Here is a 20,846-nt window from a genome sequence, read left to right as displayed (position 1 = left end):
GCATGGAGCCTTCTTCTCCCTCTGCCTGTATCTCTGCCTCTCTCTCTTATGAATAAATAAAACCTTTAAAAAAATTAGTAATTCCTGGGTTGCCTGGCTGGCACAGTCAGCAGAGCATATGACTCTTGATCTTGAGGTTGTAAATTCAATCCATATTAGGTGTACAGCTTACTTAAAAAAAAGAAAAATTTCCAATTGTCTCATACATATTAAACTTTTTTGTTTTGTTTCATCTTGCAATTTATTTGTTTCAAAATAGGATGCAAAGGATATCAGTAAGGTCCACATATTATGACTGATTGCTATGTCTGACATCCTCCTATTCATTCATTCCTTTTTTTCCCCCAATTTTTTTGTTAAAGAAATTGTGTTCATTGATATGTAGCAGTATAAACATTATCCCATTCAAGAAACACTAAGTGCTCACTATTTGGAGAATAAAAACAACCTATAACTGAACAACTGGGGTGCCTGGGTAGCTCAGACGGCTAGGTGTCCCAACTCCTGATTTCAGCTCAGGTGATGATCTCAGGGTTGTGAGATGGAGTCTGATCCCTGCATCAGGTTCTGTGCTGGGCATGGAGCCTGATTAAAATTCTCTCTCTCCATCCCTCTCTCTCGGCCCCTCCCCCTCTCTAAAAAATAAATAATAAATACATATAGCTGAACAATTATTGTATCTCTAACATATAGAGATGCTATGAAGAAATGCAAAACAAGAAAACCTGGCCCTCAACAAGTATAAAATATAATCCAAAAACAGAACATTTACATTTAAAAAATCAAAACAAAAACTCGTGGTAACAATGTAAAAGTGCCCCTGGCCTAGGCTCTCAAAAGTGACTACTGAAGCTAATCTCAAGAAAAAAAAAAAAAAACAAAAACTAGAAAAGTGAATACAAGAAAGTTGAAACTGACCTATTATTTTATTATCTTTTTGTCAAGCAAAGAGAAGACAACATTTGCTGGTCATCTACCATATTCCAAGCCCTAGAGGATTTTGTTATCTAATATAATCCTTACAAAGAAGATAATAAGCAAGTATCATTTCCATTTTGGTTTTTGTTGATGTGGAAACTGATATTCAGAGGAGTTTGCTACTTTTCCAAGTTCACATAATTAATAAATAGTAAAATCTTATTCTTAACTCAGGATCATCTGGCTCCCACACCCACAGCCTTTTTTTCCATTGCTGTTTCTTTAAACACAGGAAACGCAATTGCTTTCACAAACTGTAAGTAAGGTCAACAATTAACCCCAATTATTTTTAAAAAAGAAAAATCAATTTCTAAAATGTTTTTAAATCAACAGTCTAAAAATGACACCAAAAGAGGCAGAGATTTAGCTTATCATCTTACCTCAATCATCAAAAAATCTACTAGATTAAGCACTGTCTGATCTGTGAAAATGGAACCAAATCAAGAGAATCTTGTCACCTTTGTAGAGAAAAACACTGTTCCTCACTCTGTGTGTTTTTTTCAGTGTAGAGGGACAGATATTAGCATATCACCCTCCTATAATGAGAGACTTTAGAAGCAACAGCATGGAAGGAAGTAGGGAAGGAAGGGGCACACAGATCCTTTTCCAATCTTCAGGATTCAGATGAAGGGAGTACAGACATACTTAGGAGATTTTGTGGGTTCAGTTCGGATCATCATTCTAAATCAAATGTCACAATAAAGCAAGTCAGGGCAGCCCGGGTGGCTCAGCAGTTTAGTGCTGCCTTTAGCCCAAGGTGTGATCCTGGAGACCTGGGATCAAGTCCCACATCGGGCTCCCTGTGTGGAGCCTGGTTCTCCCTGTGTCTCTGCCTCTCTCTTTCTCTCATAAATAAATAAAATCTTTAAAAAAAAAAAAAAAAAAAGGTAAGTCAAATTTTTTGGTTTCCCAATACACATGAAAGCTATGTTTACACTATGCCATAGTCTATTAAGTACACAATTAGCATTATGTCTTTAAAAAAAACTGTAATTACCTTAATTTAAAAATATTTTATTGCTGGGGCTCGTGGGGGGCTCACTTGAAAAAGCATGTTTTTTTTTATCTGAGTTGTGAGTTTAAGCCCCACATTGGGTACAGATATTACTTGAAACAAACTTAAAAAAATACTTTATGGCTAAAAAATGCTAAGCATCGGGGATCCCTGGGTGGCTCAGCGGTTTAGCACCTGCCTTTGGCCCAGGGTACGATCCTGGAGTTCCGGGATCAAGTCCTGCGTCAGGCTCCCTGCATGGAGCCCTCCTCCTGTCTCTGCCTCTCTCTTTCTCTGTCTATCATGAATAAATAAATAAATAAATCTTAAAAAAATGCTAAGCATCATCAGGGCTTCCAATGAGTTGCAATCTTTTTGGTAGTGTAGGATCTTGCCTCAATGTTTACGGCTGCTGATGATCAGGGTAGTAGTTGCTGAAGGGTGAGGCGGCTGTGGCAATTTCTTAAAATAAAACAACAGTGAAGTTTGCCACATCAGTTGACTCTTCCTCTCACAAAAAATTTATCTGTAGCACATCTGTAGCTTGATAGCATTTTACACACAGAACTTCTTTCACAACTGGAGTCAATCTTCTCAAATCCTGCTGCTTGCTTTATCAACTAAGTTTATGTAATATTCTAAATCATTCATTGTCATTTCAAGTCTTCACAGCATCTTCACTAAGAATGGACTCCATCTCAAGAAACCACATTCTAAGAGGGTTCTCAGTCAGTAGAGCATGCAACTCTTGATTTTGGGGTCATGAGTTTAAGCCCCACGTTGTGGGTAGAGTTTACTGACAAACAAACACAAAAACAACTTTCTTAGCTCATCCATATGAAGCAATTCCTCATGCACTCAAATTTATCATGATATTGCAGCAATCCAGTCACATCTTCAGACTTCACTTCTAATTCCAGTTCTCTTGCTATTTCTACCACATGTGCAGTAACATCCTCCACTGAAGTCTTGAACCCCTCAGAGTCATCCATGAGGGTTGGAATCTTCTTCCAAACTCCTGTTCACATTGATATTTTAGCCTCTTCCCATGAATCATGAATATTCTTAACGGCAACAGCATAGTGAATCCATTCCAGAAGATTTTCTATTTACTTGGCTCAGATCCATCAGAGGAATCACTATCTATAGAAGCCATAGCCTTACAAAACATATTTCTCAAATACTAAGACTTGAAAGTCAAAATTACTCCTTGATCCATGGGCTGCAGAATGGATGTTGTGTTAGTAGGCATGAAAACAACATTAATTTCACTGGACATCTCCATCAGAGCTCTTGGGTGGCCAGGTAATTGTCAATGAGCAGTAATATTTTGAAAGGAATTTTTTTTTGAAGCAGTAAGTCTCAACACTGGGTCTAAAATATTCAGTACAACATGTTATAAAGAGATGTGCTGTCATTCAGGACATCGTTATTCTATTTACAGAGCATAGGCAGAGCAGATTCAGCATAATTCTTAAGGCCCCTAGGATTTTCAGAATGGTCAATGAACATTCGCTTCAACTTTAAGTCATCAACTGCATTAACCTCAACAAGTCAAGTCTGGGACACTGAGTGGCTCAGTGGTTGAGCATCTGTCTTCAGCTCAGGGCGTGGTCCCAGGGTCCTGAGATCAAGTCCTGCATTGGGCTCCTTGCAGGGAACCTGCTTCTCCCTCTGTCTGTGTCTCTGCCTCTCTCTCTCTGTGTCTCTCATGAATAAATGAAATCTTAAAAAAATAAAATAAAAAAAGTCTGTCCCTTGAAGCATGGCATTAACTTCTCTCTAGCTATCAAAGTGCTGAATAGTGGTTTCTTCCAGTAGAAGGCTGTTTCATCTACACTGAAAAATCTGTTGTTTAGTGTAGCCACCTTCATTAATTATCTTAGATCTTCTGGATAACTTGATGCAGTTTCTATGTCATCACTTCCTCCTCCGTACTTTTGTGTTACGGAGATGGCTTCTACCTTAAACCTCATGAACTAACCTCTCCTATCCTCAAACTTTTCTTCTGCAGTTTTCTCACATATTAGCCTTCATAGAATTGAAGATAATTAGGCCCTTGCTCTCTATTACATTTTGGACTAAGGGAATGTTGTGGCTGGTTTGATCTTCTACCCACACCACTAAAACTTTCTCCATATCGGTAATAAGTCTGTTTCACTTATCATTTGTTTTACTTGAGTAGCACTTTTAATTTCCTTCAAAAACTTTTCCTTGGCTGAGGTCCCTAGGGGCTTAGTCAGTTAAGCATCCAACTCTTGATTTCGGATCAGGTCATGATCTCAGGGTTGTGAGATGGAGCCCTAGGCTCTGCATCAGAATCCACGCTGGGTATCGTGCCTGCTTAAGATTTTCTCTCTCCCTCTCTGTCCCTCTCCACAAGCTCACTCATGCTCTGGCACTCTCTTTAAAAAAAAATAAAGGGAATCCCTGGGTGGCTCAGTGGTTTAGCGCCTGCCTTCAGCCCAGGGCCTGATCCTGGAGACACAGGAACGAGTCCCACATCAGGCTCCCTGCATAGAGCCTGCTTCTTCCTCTGCCTAGGTCTCTGCGTTTCTCTCTACTCTGTGTCTTTCATGAATAAATAAATAAAATCTTTAAAAATAATAATAAAAATTTAAAATAAATAAAATAAATAAAAAATAAGAATAAAAAATAAAAAAACTTTTCCTTTGCAGTCACAACTTGGTTAACTGGTGCAAGAGGCCTAGCTTTTGGCCTTAGTTTAGGGGGGTGGGGGGGTATATTTATTTATTTATTTTGGAGAGAAAGAAATAGAACAAGCAGGGAGAGTGGGACAGGTGGAAAGGGAGAATCCTTGCACTGACTCTGCTGAGTGGGAAGCTCTACCAGGGGGGGCTCAATCTCAGGACACTGGGACCATGACCTGAGCTGAAATCAAGAATCTGCCACTTAAGTGACTGAGCCACCCAGGCACCTCCACTGCCCCTATCTCAGCTTTGATAGGTCTTCCCCAGTAAGCTTAATCATTTTTAACTTTTGATATAAAGTAAAAGACATGGAACCGTTCCTTTCACTTGAACATTTAGAGGCCATTGCAGATTATTAATCTGCCTAACTTTAATATTGTGTCTCAAGGAATATGAAAGCCTGAGGAGAGGAAGAAGACATGGGGGAAGAGCCAATGAAGCAGTCAGATCACACAGAACATGTATCGATTAAATTTACCATCTTATAGGAGTTCATGGCACCCCAAAACAATTAAAATAGTAACACAAAGATCAGTGGTCACAGATTAACATAAATAGAACAATTAAAAAATCTGAACTATTGCAATGATTACCAAACTATGACACGAAGTGAGCAAATGCTATTAGAAAAGGGTTCCAACTTGCTTAACATAGGGATGCCACAAATCTTAAATCTGTAAAAAAAAAAAAACAATACCTATAGAGCATGATAAAGTGAAGCACAATAGGATGAGGGATGCCTATACAAATTCAGCTTTTCTATTCCACAATATTTAAGTTTTTGTTTGTTTGTTTGTTTGTTTTAGAGAGAGAGAGCACACAAGTGGGGAGAGGCAGAGGGAGAGAGAGAGGGGAGACAGAATCTCAAGCAGGTTCCACACTCAGCAAGGAACCCAATGTGAGGCTTGATCTCAAGACCCTGAGATCATGAGCTGAGTGGAAACCAAGAGTTAGTCGCTTAATCAACTGAGCCACCCAGGTGCCCCTCCACACTGGTTAAGTTTCAAAGGAGTAAGCCACAAGATGCGGAAGTCCACAGCTTTCCATTTGTTTGTTTGTTCATTAAAAAAAAAAAATGCTGCTGTATCTAGATGGATAAATCTGTCTAAAGCTGGGGTAGTATTAGAAATCCACTGGTCCACAGATATAACCTATGCTCTTGAATATTAGTTTTATTAATAATAAAGGTATTGTTTTTATTTCTCTCAAACTTTCTTCTTATTTCTCACGTGGAGTGGAAGAAGAGGAATGCTTCAAACCGAAACCTCAACAATCTTTAAGGGCAAGGCAAGTATTAATCTCTGGTAGTTAAACGAGGGGGGACAGGTAAAACATTAGCATGCCTGGCCCTCCCAGTTAGCAAGTCCCATAATTGTAAAATAATGACTTAATACTAATTCAACTTGAGTTAGCAACAAAAAGAATAATTTTCTTTCCTTTATTTTACAAATGAGGAAAAATCAGATTCAATTTTTATAAAGGCAGTCAATTATTCACTATTCATTTAGGAATTAAGTAGGCGATGAATAAATGTTTATTAAATATTTTTTCAAAACTATCTTTCTTGACTATAGATCCCATTAACTACCAGAAAGTAGCTGAAATACAGGCTCAAAAAAATTTAAAAATACACAAATACAGGTTCAAAAATCACGAAGACTTAGGTTTAATTCTAGGGTTACCATGTACTAGTTGTGACTCTGGATAAGCTGCCTAACCTTACTTGTAAAATGGGGACAGTAACAGCACCTATGCAATAGAATTGTTATGGAGATGAAAATAAATACATGTAAAGCTCTTATAATAGTGCCTGAGATATAAAAAGACTTCACATCCATTTTTTTCAACAAATACTGAATGCCCGCTTTAGAGTACCAGGCAAGGACAGGTACCAAGGACAAAATGCTGAGCTACACCAGAGATAGTCTTGGTCCTAATAAAATTTAACATTTAGTGGAGATAGAGACATTAATCAAATAATCATAAAGTAATCATGTAATTACCCACTGTGATAAATGAGCTAGAAAGGAAAAGATCAGAAAGTTGTGACCTACTTTAGCTACTCTGATTAAAAAGGTGGTATTTAAGTGAAACTTCAAGGATGAGAAGAAACTAACCATTCAGAGAATGAAAGAGAAGATCATTTCAGAAAAAGGGAATGTGTGCAAAAGATATAAGGTGGGACTTTCAAATGAATCTAAAGATTTTATTTATTTATTTATTTATTTATTTATTTATTTATTTATTTATTTACAGAGAGAGAGAAAGAGAGAGAGCGTGCACAAGCAGGGGGAGCAGCAGACAGCGGGAGAGGGAGAAGTAGCCTCCACGCTGAGCAGGGAGCCTGACATGGGTGGGGCTCAATCCCAGGACCCGGGGACCATGACCTGAGCTGAAGGCAGATGCTTAACTGACTGAGCCATCCAGGAGCCTTTCAAATGAATCTAAAAAGAACAGAAGGCCAGTGAAGGTGGAGTGTAATGAAGGAGGAAAAAAGACTCACAAAACCTTCCAACCTGTGCTGATGTACTTGGTTTTCATTCTCAACACATTAGACAGTCAGTGAATAATTTCCTGTAAGAAAGAAGTTATAAGATCTGATCTATGTTTTGAAAATATTACTGTGGATACTCTGGAAAGAACAAATTGGAGTAAGGCAGGAGTTGAAATCAAAGATCAACTAGGCAGCCACTATAGTACCCAAACAAGAAACAATGCAGTCTGTAACTGGAGAGATGGCAGTAAAGGTGAAAAAAAGTGAAAAGATCTGAGATTTAACTTATATGTAGAATCAAGAGTACTACAACAGTTTATAGATTGGATTTAGGAAAGGATAGTGTCTAGTTTGAGTAACTGGATGGATGGTGGTATCATAACACTGTAGAGATCAGGAGAGGGCAATTTGAGGACTAGAAAGCAAGCATTACATTTTGAATATGTTAAATTTGAGGGGTGCCAGGCTGGTTCAGTCAGCAGAACATTTGACTCTTGATCTCAGGGTCATGGGTTTGAGCACCACACTGGGGCAAAAAATAAGACAAAACAAAACAAACAAAAACAAAAACTTGAATAACATGTGAGATTTCCAGGAAAGAATATCAATTAGGCAGTTAGATGCCCAGAGGAGAGATCTGGTCTAGCAATTATAATCTGCAAATCTGATGGCATAGTAATAACTAAAATTTAGGATGAAAGTATGTATTTTTTTAAGATTTTAATTTTTCATTTAAAGGAGAGAGAGAAAAAAATAAAAATAAAAATAAAAGAGAGAGAGAACCAAGCAAGGGAAGGAACAGAAGAAGAGGGAGAAGCAGACTACTCGCTGAACAGGGAGCCCAATGCAGGGCTTCATCCCAGAAGCCCAGGATCATGACCTGAGCCAAAGGCAGCCGTTTAACTAACTGAGCCATCCAGGCACCTCAGAAGAAAGTATACTTAGGAAGAAGGTACGATAAGAAGGCCTAAAGAACTCTAAATAATCAGAAACTGAAGAGAGTAACTGCCAAAGAGACCAAAAGAGAAGGGCCAAAAGGGCAATACCCAAAGTGATAGGTAACCAGAGGCAAAGAAAGAGAGTGCTTCAAGAAATGGATAATAGTCAACCCTAGCAAATGCTAGTAAGAGGTTATGTAAGATGAAAACTAAATTAATAAAAAAGCTAGTTGAATTTGGCAACTTCAAAGTACCTTATGGACTATACCAAACATAAGAATCAGCAAGCCTGAAGAGTGATCGCTTGAAATTATCCAGTCAGAAGAGAAAAAAGGAAAAAAGAGAATGAAGAGGAATGAAGAAAGCTTATGGAACTTATGGAACACCTTAATAGAAACAATTTATGCACCCCTAAAATCCCAGATAGAAAAGAAAAAGGGGTAGAAAGTTTATTCAAAGAAATAATAACTGAAAACTACCTAAACCTGGAGAGATTTAGACATCCAATTCATGAAAGTAATGGCACATCCAAAAAAAATTTTTTTTTTAAGATTTTATTTATTTATTTATTCATGAGAATACACAGAGGAGAGAGAGAGGCAGAGACACAGGCAGAGGGAGAGGCAGGTTCCATGCAGGGAGCCCTACGTGGGACTCGATCCCAGGTCTCCAGGATCACACCTTGGGCTGTAGGCAGCGCTAAACCGCTGAGCCACCAGGGCTGCCCACATCCAAAAATTTTAATCCAAAACACTTTTCTCCAAGATACAGTATAATTAAAAATGTCTAAAATTAAAGACAAAGAGAGAATTTAAGTGGTGCCTGGGTGGCTCAGTTAAGTATCCAATTCTTTTTTTTTTTTTTTTTTTAAGATTTTTTACTTATTTATTCATGAAAGACAGGGGGGCGGGGGGCAGAGACACAAGCAGAAGGAGAAGCAGGCTCCATGTAGGGAGCCCAATGTGGGACTTGATCCCAGGACTCCGGGATCATGACCTGAGCCAAAGGCAGATGCTCAACCGCTGAGCCATCCAGGCATCCCTAAGCATCCAATTCTTGATCTCAACTCAGGTCTTAATCTCAGAGTCATGAATTCAAGCCCTGTGTTTGGCATGGAGCCTACTTTAAAAAAGAGAGACAAAGAAAGAATTTATTATTAAATAAACTCTATATCCTAATGTGGGGACTGAACTCACAATCCTGAAATCAAGAGTTGCATGCTCGGGCAGCCCCGGTGGCGCAGCGGTTTGGCGCCGCCTGCAGCGTGGGGTGTGATCCTGGAGACCCAAGATAGAGTCCCACATCGGGCTCCCTGCATGGAGCCTGCTTCTCCCTCTGCCTGTGTCTCTGCCTCTCTCTCTCTCTCTCTGTCTCTCATGAATAAATAAAATATTAAAAAGAAAAGAAGAAGAAGAGAGGCCTCAGGTACTAGAGGAAGAGGAGAAAGTAGTGTTCCGTAAAACAAATGAAGAAAGTGTTTCAAGGAATAGTGTGATCAATTATGTCAAGTGTTTTGACAATAGATCAATCAAGTAAGATGAGGATACAAACTGACCATTCAACAACATGAAAGTCACTGCAGACCCTTCTAAGAGCAGTTTTGGTGAAGCGGCGGTAGTAAAAGCCTAATGATCTTGGGTTTACAAGAGAATGAATAAGTAGAGAGGATGTGAATCTATAGTAAATTTTATACAGCATGGATAAGAACAAACTTGGTACACTTGGAAAGCAATTTAGCATTACCTCTTTAGAGTGAATATTCACATACCTTGTGACTCAGCAATTCAACTCCTAGGTACAAACACAAGAGAAATTCTTACCAATGTACTACAATACAAATATGAGAATGTTCAGTGCAACAATGTTAGTAATAGCACAAACAAACCTAGAAATAATCCAAAAACTCACTGGCAGGAGAATGGATAAATTATGGTATATTCACAAAATGAAATACCATACAGCATTGAAAAATGAATAATTCACTGCTGTATAGAACATGAATCACAAAAAAATTTTTTTAATTAAATTAAGAGAACATGGATAATGAAAACGTCATATAGAATGGAGGGGAAAAAAGGCCAGAAGACTATGTATTGCAACAAGGCAATATGGTAGTAATTGAGAACATAGACTAAGCCAGACTGAGTTCAAATCCTAACTGGGCCATTCACCAGCAAGTGATTATTAAAACTCTCTGTACCTCATTTTTTCTCACCTGTAAAATGCAGATAATAATGATGAAATTGTTATAAGGATTAAGTGAGATAATGTATACAATTAAATAACTACATACATAGAACAATGTAATTTATTTTTTTAAAATTTTTATTTATTTATGATAGTCACACGCAGAGAGAGAGAGAGAGAGGCAGAGACACAGGCAGAGACACAGGCAGAGGGAGAAGCAGGCTCCATGCACCGGAAGCCCGACGTGGGATTCGATCCCGGGCCTCCAGGATCGCGCCCTGGGCCAAAGGCAGGCGCTAAACCGCTGCGCCACCCAGGGATCCCCGAACAATGTAATTTATAAGAAATTATTCTAGTTCTTAAGTTGGAAGGCGGGCTTACAGGTATTCTCTTAATATTATGATTTATAATTGCACATAATCAATTTCACGTAATCTTCTGTATTATCAAGTAATATACTAAAGTTGAGAAAAGAAAAATAGGGGATCCCTGGGTGGCTCAGCGGTTTAGCCCCACCTTCAGCCCGGGTGTGATCCTGGAGACCTGGGATCTAGTCCCTGCATGGAGCCTACTTCTCCCTCTGCCTGTGTCTCTGCCTCTCTCTCTGTGTGTCTCTAACGAATAAATTTTAAAAATCTTAAAAAAAAAAAAGAAAAGAAAGAAAAGAAAAGAAAAGAAAAAAGAAAAAAGAAAAGAAAAATAATGCAAGGAAATAAATGAGAGAGCGCAAGTACATGCAACTCTTGGATAACCCTTTCAAGATATTTTACGGTAAAGGGAAGAAGAGAAATGGGGCAGCAGCTGGAAGAAAAAGTGGCATGAAGAAAAACGGCTTTTTTTGATAAAAGAAATAATAGTTTGGGCCCCTGCCCGGCTCAGTCTGTAGAACATGTGACTCTTGATTTTGGGGTCATGAGTTCAAGCCCCATTAGAAAAAAAAAGAAAGAAAGAAAAAAAAGAAAGAAAAGAAAGAAAAGAAAGAAAATAGCCCAGTTATACATACTGATATATGATTACAAATATTATCAAATATTACCAATTCTCAAAATAACCCAATAAAATGTATCTGTACTTTAAGATGAAGAACTCAAGGACAGAGAGACCCTAAGAAATTTGCAACTAGGCACACAGCTAATAATTAACAAAAGCCACAATTAAATTCAGATCTAACTCCGTATTTCACTATTTCTATAGAATACAATGCTGCCTTCCTTCATTTAACCTTAATTTAATGCCTAACAGTAGTTTAATTACATTTATTAGGATATATATATTTTTTAGTATCTACTAGATAGGCTTAGGAAACTGTTATCAGGTATTCTGGAGGATAAAAACTGAATGATGCTACCTTTTACAGAATATATACTCCAGTGAAGATAAGACCATCACCTAAATTATTCCAAAGCAATGCAAAATTATATAAATTATCCTATATGAAATACAGAATATTATAGAGACTTTGGGGGGAAAAAAAAGTCTTCTTGAGGGCTGGGAGGTAAAGGAATTAGGAGAAGCTTTATAGAGAAGGTAACATTTCATTTTTTTTTTTTAAGATTTTATTTATTTATTCATGATAGTCACACAGAGAGAGAGAGGCAGAGACACAGGCAGAGGGAGAAGCAGGCTCCATGCACCGGGAGCCCGACGTGGGATTCGATCCCGGGTCTCCAGGATCACGCTCTGGGCCAAAGGCAGGTGCCAAACCGCTGCGCCACCCAGGGATCCCGAAAAGGTAACATTTCAGCTGAAGTTGAGGGATAGATGGGGTTTTGAAAGACAGTTCTGTGAGCTACAGACAGCCACAACCATGCCTTACCCCCAGGGCCTAGCATGGTGGAGCTGTTTATGAATGTGGGTGGAGGGAACAAACCAACAGAAAGGCTATTCCAAAAGGAAGGGACAGCAAAAACAACAAAGGATCAGAGAGGCTGAATACTTGAGGCACAAAAAAAATGAAAGGATCGAAGAGAACAAGAAGAATAGGAACATATATATTTGGAAAATAAGTATAAAGTAACACAGGTAATTCTCTTTACATTTGGCTCCCATAGCTCCCATCTTTAAAAAAATTCTCTGGGGACGCCTGGGTGGCTCAGCAGTTGAGCATCTGCCTTTGGCCCAGGGCATGATCCTAAAGTCTCAGGATGAGACCCACATCGAGCTCCCTTCCATGAAGCCTACCTCCCTCTCTGCCTATGTCTCTGCCTCTGTGTGTGTGTCTCATGAATATATAAAGAAAATCATAAAAAAATAAAAATAAAAAAGTTCTCTCAATATTACCCCTATCTTCTTTCTGCTTTTATCTCATTTCTCTGTTCCCTATCTTTTTAAAATAACAACTTTATTGATATGTAACTTACATACCATGTAATCAACCCACCTGAAGTATACATTCAATGGTACTTAGATCACAGTTTCACAGCCATCACAATTAATTTTAGAACATTTTCACTATCCCCCCCCCAAAAAAAACCCAATACCATACCCATTACCCATTACCCAGTCACTCCTCATTTTCCCCAACCATCCCCATCCCCTCTAGATGTAGACAACCATTAATCTACTTTCTGTCTCCATAGATTGGCCTATTCTGGACATTTCATATAAATGGAAGCATAAAATACGTGGGCTTCATTAATGGCATCTTTGACCTAGCATAACATTTTTCAAGGTTCATCCATCTTGTACAATGCATCAGTACTGGGATCCCTGGGTGGCGCAGCGGTTTGGTGCCTGCCTTTGGCCCAGGGCCCGATCCTGGAGACCCGGGATCGAATCCCACGTCGGGCTCCCGGTGCATGGAGCCTGCTTCTCCCTCTGCCTGTGTCTCTGCCTCTCTCTCTCTCTCTCTCTCTGTGTGACTATCATAAATAAGTAAAAATTTTTAAAAAATGTATCAGTACTCTTTCTTACTGATGAATAAAATTCCAAAACTTCCGCTGTATGGGTACATACAATATTTTATTTATCCATTCATCAGTTGGTGGATATCTGGGTGGTTTCCACTTTTTGGTTATTATGAATAATGGTGCGATAAACACCGGTGCACAAGTTTTTGTATGGACATGTTTTAATTCCTCTTGGGTATATACCTAGGACAGTGTTTAACCCTTTTTTTAAAGATTTTTTATTTATTTATATTAGACAGAGAGAGAGCGGGGTGAGGGGGCGGCAGCAGAGGGACAAGAAGACTCCCCACTGAGCCAGAAGCCCACCACCATGCTGGATCCCAGGACTCCAAGACCATGATCTAAACCGAAGTCAGAAGCCTAATGGACTGAGCCATTCAGACGCCCTGTCTGCGTTTAATCTTTTAAAGAACTGCCAAACTTCCAAAGCAGTTGCACCATTTTACATTCCCACAGTGTATGAAGAGTCCAATTACTCCAGGTTATTATTACCTGTCTTTTTGATTACAGCCATCCTAGGGGGTGTGAAGTGGTATCTCATTGTAGTTTTGATTTGCATTTCCTTGATGGCTAATGACGCTGAGCACCTTTTTCATGGCTATTTGTAGATCTTCTTTGAAGAAATATTTAATCATATCTTCTGCCCATTTTTAATTGGGTTCTGCTCCCCATGTTAAAGTTTTTTTTTTTTTTTCCATTTAAAAGTAGTCATTGGGGATCCCTGGGTGGCTCAGCAGTTTAGCCCCTGCCTTCAGCCCAGGGCGTGATCCTGGAGTCCCGGGATCAAGTCCCACATGGGGCTCCCTGCATGGAGCCTGCTTCTCCCTCTGCCTGTGTCTCTGCCTCTTTCTCTCACATCTCTGTGTTTCTCACGAATAAATAAATAAAATATTTTAAAAAATAAAAAATTAAAAAATAAAAGTAGTCATTTAGGGGATCCTTGGGTGGCTCAGCAGTTTGGCGCCTGCCTTTGGCCCAGGGCGTGATCCTGGAGTCCCGGGATCAAGTCCCACATGGGGCTCCCTGCATGGAGCCTACTTCTCCCTCTGCCTGTGTCTCTGCCTCTTTCTCTCACATCTCTGTGTTTCTCACGAATAAATAAATAAAATATTTTAAAAAATAAAAAATTAAAAAATAAAAGTAGTCATTTAGGGGATCCTTGGGTGGCTCAGCAGTTTGGCGCCTGCCTTTGGCCCAGGGCATGATCCTGGAGTCCCTGGATTGAGTCCCGCATCGAGCTCCCTGCATGGAGCCTGCTTCTCCCTCTGCCTGTGTCTCTGCCTCTCTCTCTCTCTCTCTCTTTCTGTCTCTCCATGAATAAATACATAACATCTTAAAAAAAAAAATGAAAGTAGTCATTTATTAACTGACCAGATTAGAAAAATAATCATGGTAGATACCTTAGTTCATCCTTCTAATAAGCCTATTGATCTGGTCTACCCTGTTGCTAGCATCTCCACCTTCTACAAAATGGGTGCTTTTTTCTTCATTCCCCTGTATGCAGAAGATAATTTGCAGGGTCATAAAAAATTGTTTGCTTCTTTGAAACATTTTCCAACAGTACAGATCTCGTGAATCAGATCCTTCATGCAGATGATGCCATATTTACCAAGAGATGGGGCAATCAGTGTGTTATCTGTCAGGGCAATTCGCTTCTTGTTGATCTTGCCATAACAACGCTTGTAGATCAATTCATTCACTGACTTCAGGTTTGGGTACTCCCATGCTATATATGGTTCCACAATCCTTAGCATGTTAACTGAAGCCTTGTTAAGCTTAACAAAGGTGCCATTGAAGATCTGGCGAAGGCAAAGAAGCTGCAACACCTTTCGAATCTTTGGGCTCACACCACTGATACCTCTGATGCTGATGACAAATGCCAATTTGGGTTCTGCAGACACATAGAAGTTGCCAGCTTTCCTTGCCATCCTCGCCATTCAAATCTCAGTTCTGTATATCTGCCTGTATTCCTTGTGGTAATGCCTATCTTTTTCATAAATAAGCTTCCTCCTTGCCTTTCAAAGCATCGTTGGGGCAAACTTTTTTCTCAGATGCTTGATCTTCAACTCTATGGAATTCCTTATAGCTTTTTCTTAAGGGTTTCTGGCACAGCAAAGATCTTCTATTTCTTCTTTTTTGCACCCACCGTGGCTCTAGCCAGAAAAGAGGACTCTGCCTTAAAGTTCTTAAAAGATTAGTCTATATACACCATCTATACTTCCATACCTTTTTACAATCATACACTGTTCACTACAACCTCACTTCTGTTCCCCACTCTGAAATTGCTTGTCAAAATTACCAACCACCTCTGCAGTGACAAAAATCAATGAGTACTCTTCAGTCTTCACCTTCAGGGTAAAACTCTATGGTGTGCACATCTGTATTATAATTCCATCCAACCTCTTATTCTAATCTATATTTTATGTCATCCTGTTTCTTTTCTGTTTCCTGTTTCTATTTTTATTATAGCATATTTTCTTATGGAATTAGAAATGCAATAATTCAAGGGTATATCCAGAAAATTACAGGTAAAACATCTGGGTAGAGCGGAATAAAGGAATGGAATCAAGAGGGGGAAGGGGGGGAGATAAGGAAAGTTGGATAGGGGCACCTGGGTGGCTCAGTCGGTTAAATGTCCTATTCTCAGTTTCAGCTCAGGTCTTGATCTCAGGGTGTGAGTTCAAGCCCTACATTAAGTGCCATGCTGGGCATGGAGCCTACTTAAAAGAATTTTTTTTTGGAGGGGGCAGCCCAGGTGGCTCAGCGGTTTAGCGCCACATTCAGCCCAGGACCTGATCCTGGAGACCCGGGATCAAGTCCCGCAACAGACTCCCTGCATGGAGTCTGCTTCTCCCTCTGCCTGTGTCTCTGCCTCTCTCTCTCTCTCTCTCTCTCTTTCTCTTTCTGTCTCTCATGAATAAATAAATAAAATCTTAAAAAATGTTTTTAATAAAAAAAAGGAAAGGCTGGATAAATAGTGAGTATTGGGCTAGGACATGGGCTTTGTTTAGCAGGTAATATATAGCCATTAAAGGTTTTTTTTTTTTTTTTCATTAAAGGTTTTTATATAAGAAATGCTCAGCACTAGACTGCTGGGATGTTGGAAGACTGCTCTAGCAGCAAATATAAAGTTACTGGCAGGGGGTGCAGTCAATTAAGCGACTGACTTGTTTTCGGCTCAGGTCATAAGCTCAAGGTAGTAAGATCCAGCCTCATGTAAGCAGAGTCTGCTTGTCCCTCTCCCTCTGCTCCTCCCCCTGCTCTGTGTTCACTACCTTGCACGGTCTTGCTCATAAATAAATTAAAAATCTTTTTAAAAAATCCTTTAAAGTTATTTAGGGGCCAGGGGTAAGGGGAAGAGAACTAGGAGGCAAGGAGTCATGTGGGATACTACTATTAAAGTAAAGATACTATTAACATAAAAATAATCAGTAATGAGTACATAAATTAGTATAGTAGGGCTCAAAAGGGAAAGGAGGGATCAAAGGAAAGATATCACCACTAAACTTTAACCATCTAAGTCAACTTTATTACGGATAACAGAATAGCTGCCCCAGTCAAGAACTAAGAGTTCTTAGTCCTCAGTTCTAATAAGTTTGACTTGATGAAAACTAGTTGAAAAATATAGCAAGCATGCAAAAAATCATCCTTCCCTGTTTAAGTATAAGCAATTATAGCATTGCTTCCCACTTTCTTCTCTCCTAAGTAAATACTTAAACTTTCAGGTAACTCCTGCTTCTCAAAAAGTGAAGATCTGACACTGCCCAACAGTCAGTTCTACTCTCTTCCTCCCCCGCCCCACACTGATCTTCAATACATTAAGATCCAGAGGAAACAGAAATTTATGCAAAATAGGTTAGGCAAGGCAAATTATCCCAAGTTAAACAAAATCTCCTTTCTTTTTTTTTTCCACAGGAAATACTTGTTGATGCTCTGAGGAGTTAAATTATAATAACACATGCCAGGAAGATGATGTCAGGGAAGGAGTGGTTAGACCCTTTACAAGTCTGAGATTCCTTTAGTTCCAAACATTTCCTCTTTCAGTCTCACCTATACTCAAATCTCTCTACAGAGGCACTTTCAAACACTGAAGAAAGTGTTGAGACCCTAGAACTCTGGTCCTTTTACTTTTTTTTTTTTAATGAACCAAAGAGTAATTGAAGGCCATTAAAATAGATGTTTTTAAAACATGTGCTACATTATTTTGCAGGAACAGTCTTTGAAATCTACGTTCCCCTTTTCTCTATTTTAATGCCAAGAAAAGAATGGATATTCAACACTAAATCCTGAGAAAGAATCTGCCTTTATTAGGAATTATACATTCGGAAAAAAAAAGGAATTATACATTCGTTTATTATATTCCTATATTCACCACAGCAAAAACAGTAAAAAAATGATGTCACGGACTCCTCAGGTAACAACTTCCCTGACAAGTGAAGTATACAAATATGCTTCAAAATAAAACAATTCTACTGTTTAAAGTCAAGTAAATAAAATTAATACACTTTCAAAGAAGTTACAACACTGGTGTACAAATAGCTCTTCTGAGCTCACTGGCAATTATTTCTACTCCACAAGCTAGAAGTGATGACTACAGTAAATTGTGATATAAAAATTCTCCTTCATGACGCAACTGGGTGGCTCAGTGGTTGAGTGTCTGCCTTTTGGCTCAGGTTATGATCATGGGGTCCTAGGAGTGATCATGGGGTTCTAGGATTGAGTTCTGCATCAGGCTCCCTGTGGGAAGCCTGCTTCTCTCTCTGCCTATGTCTCTGCCTCTCTCTGTGTCTCTCATAAATAAATAAATAAATAAATAAATAAATAAATAAATAAATAAATAAAATCTTAAAAAAAAAAATCTCCTTCAAGAAAGCAGATCTCCACAAATTTTTATACCTAGATTTTTGTATAACATAATGATAGTCAATCAAAGCAGCTATTTAGAATTTGTATTTTTCAAAAGTTTAAATTTTGATTGTTCTTTCAGTTTTTTAAATATTTTGGACAGGTCCAAGAACTTTATTACACAGACTTGATATACTTGAGAAACTGAGTTCTTAATAGAAATCGCAAATAAGCCAATGTCAAAATTAAAACTTAACCTGTTATAGAATAGTAGGATATATAGCCAAATTGCTACCAGTTTAATTTACTTGAGGGGTGGGATTTGGGCAAGAACTTTAGGACATGAAAGGAAGACTTAACTTTTTATTTTATATACCTCTTTAGACTTATTTTTTTTTTTTTTTAGTGGGTATGTCTTAAATTTATTACTAAAAACAAAAGTTATTCTAAAAACATAACCTTGAGGGTAAGTTAAGCAGCTGACTCTTGATTTTGGTTCAGTTCATGATCTCAGAGTTCTGGGATGGAGCCCTGCCATGGGCTCTGCGCTTAGCAGAGAGTCCACTTGAGACTTGTTCTCCCTCTTACTCTGCCCCTCCCCTTGCTCTCTCTCTCTAAAATAAATAAAATCTTTGTTTTTAATATGAAAAATGTAACCTTGAATATAAAAATTTACAAATTACATGAACAAATCCATCTACACCCTCTTCCTAAAAAAGAAACACATAAAGCATTACAGGTCAACACAATGTAGTAATGCTTTAAATATACCCAATATTCACCAGTCTATACACACACACAAAGGAATCATCTATACAAAGTGATGTCATCAGGGCACCTGGGTAGCTCAGTAGTTAAGCAACTGCCTTTGGCTCAGGGCATTATTCCGGGGTCCTGGGATCGAGTGCCACATCAGGCTCCTCGCAGGGAACCTGCTTCTCCCTCTGCCTAAGTCTCTGCCTATATCTCTGCCTCTCTCATGAATAAATTAAAAAAAAACAAAACTAAACTAAACTAAATAACCTCAAAGTGATGACATCATAACAGTGACCTGTAAGAACCCACACAATTATTCTTCATTGCTTCTCAAACTTTTAAGTTATCAGAAGAAATATGAGATTTGAATCCAAGTCCACAATTATAACTCTTTGTTTGTCCCCTATGGTATCCCGGATTTAGAAGCTGGTTAAATGTTTCCTATACTACAAGATGGAAAGGGAGTAAAGACAGCTATGAGAAGATTTTAGATGAATCCCCTAGGAGGAAAAAAACTAACTTCTGGAATTCTTTTTACTTTATTTTAATGGGTCTGGGTAACATGAGAGACTTGGAGAAAAAAAATTAAGGAAAGTTTCATACAGTACTACATAAATTTGAAAGGAATATACATGAAATATTATTCTACCAAAATTATATATTCATATGTAATTCATATGTATATTATTGATAACCAACAAACATATATGGACCCACATTTCTTAAGGATATAAACAGAATGAATACCATTATAAATTGACATTAAGGGATGCCTGGGTGGCTCAGCAGTTTGGTGCCTGCCTTCGGCCCAGGGGGTGATCCTGGAGAACCCAGATCGAGTTCCACATCAGGCTCCCTGCATGGAACCTGCTTCTCTCTCTCTGCCTCTCTCTCTGCCTGTGTCTGCCTCTCTCTCTGTATCTCTCATTAATAAATAAATAAAATCTTTAAAAAATAAAAATAAAAAAATAAATTGACATGAAGTGTTTTGGATCTAAACATTTACCCAATGCCCTGATCAGATACTCTGTTTAAATTATCTATAACAATATCTTTAGATATATGAGAAAAGTAGCAGAATTCTCCACACCTTCCTATACTCCATCAGATGGACAAAAGATCCCTATACATCTATTACATCTTTTTTCTTCAAAAAACAGCTGAATGCCAAGACAGAGGGTAAAGGGTCTTTCTCCTACAGCATGAAGTTCCTCCTAATCAGCACCGTGTGTCCTGAAATGCCAAGAAACTGCCAAGGATATTCCCTACTGAATGTGGGCATCACTGTCCACCTCTCCTCATTAGACTCCCCATGCGCCCAAGCGTATCACAATTCTCTGGCAATGGTGGGTTAATCACAGAGACTGCAAGGATCCCTTCAGAGCCTGGCTATCAGCAGAGGTCCAAGCACCAGCTCAGCAGCAGAACCCAAAGAATCACAGAACTTTCTGCCTTAATCCCAAGGTCTGTTCTTGTCTTGGGACTCCTTCCCTACAGACTGGGTGAAGTGGGGGTCTCTTCCTAGTCTAGAAGCGTATACCCAGTTCTTGATCAAGCTGTTGTGATTTCACTGACTACATATTTCAGCTACTTACCTGATAATGCTGGTAGAGTTAGGGCTACCAGTTAGGGCTAGAAAGGAAGTGGGGCAGCAATAGAAAGAGTTTTTCAAAAATATAAAAATAACCTTGGAGGGTGTGGGCAGGGGGCCTGGGTTTGAGATGACATATTATTCCAGGGTAGATGGGGTATATCAGCAGGAAGTCAAACTAACTTCATTTCACAAAGATACAAACTTACAAACTTGATTTGTTTTAATCCCCCTGCCTTTTCAGTCCTCACACACATGGACTGTAAACTGCTGGAACTCCAAAGCCAGGTGAGAAAAGATGCCGAAAGAAGTGGTGGAAAAGGGAGAGGTGCTGAGTGGAGAGAGGAATTCTGATCCCCTCTAACGAAGAATGTTAAAGCCAAGGGCACTCCCCGATCCCCAGGAAAGGAAGGAGCTGGATTCCAAAAAAGCACTTTTCCCTA

General features: G+C 38.9%; 2 protein-coding genes across 14 annotated transcripts in view; both read right to left on the bottom strand.

The window, feature by feature from the left end:
• The window catches only part of RBMS2 (RNA binding motif single stranded interacting protein 2), a 92,111-nt gene that overhangs the window by 41,901 nt on the left and 29,364 nt on the right, over window positions 1-20,846 (bottom strand). For 2 of the 13 annotated variants that reach the window (XM_025476965.3, XM_035696323.2), the window contains one exon: window positions 9,884-9,906. The exons of the other annotated variants lie outside the window; for them this stretch is intronic. The gene's annotated coding sequence lies outside the window, so the exon portion shown is untranslated. The remainder of the gene's footprint in view (window positions 1-9,883; window positions 9,907-20,846) is intronic. 13 annotated transcript variants of the gene reach the window in all.
• LOC112678009 (60S ribosomal protein L7-like) lies at window positions 10,904-20,839 on the bottom strand. The gene has a single exon (XM_049115672.1). It carries the CDS (start codon window positions 15,146-15,148, stop codon window positions 14,732-14,734), a length of 417 nt encoding a protein of 138 aa, XP_048971629.1. The 5' UTR covers window positions 15,149-20,839; the 3' UTR covers window positions 10,904-14,731.

The sequence above is a fragment of the Canis lupus genome, chromosome 10 (assembly GCF_003254725.2).
Source record: "Canis lupus dingo isolate Sandy chromosome 10, ASM325472v2, whole genome shotgun sequence".
Lineage (NCBI taxonomy): Eukaryota > Metazoa > Chordata > Mammalia > Carnivora > Canidae > Canis > Canis lupus.
The sequence above is the reverse complement of the archived record's forward strand: the minus strand, read 5'-3'. Positions and strand labels throughout refer to the sequence as shown.

Coding starts and splice junctions, on each gene's coding strand:
- LOC112678009 (XM_049115672.1), bottom strand. CDS start 15,148: ATGGCGAGGATGGCAAGGAAAGCTGGCAACTTCTATGTGTCTGCAGAA.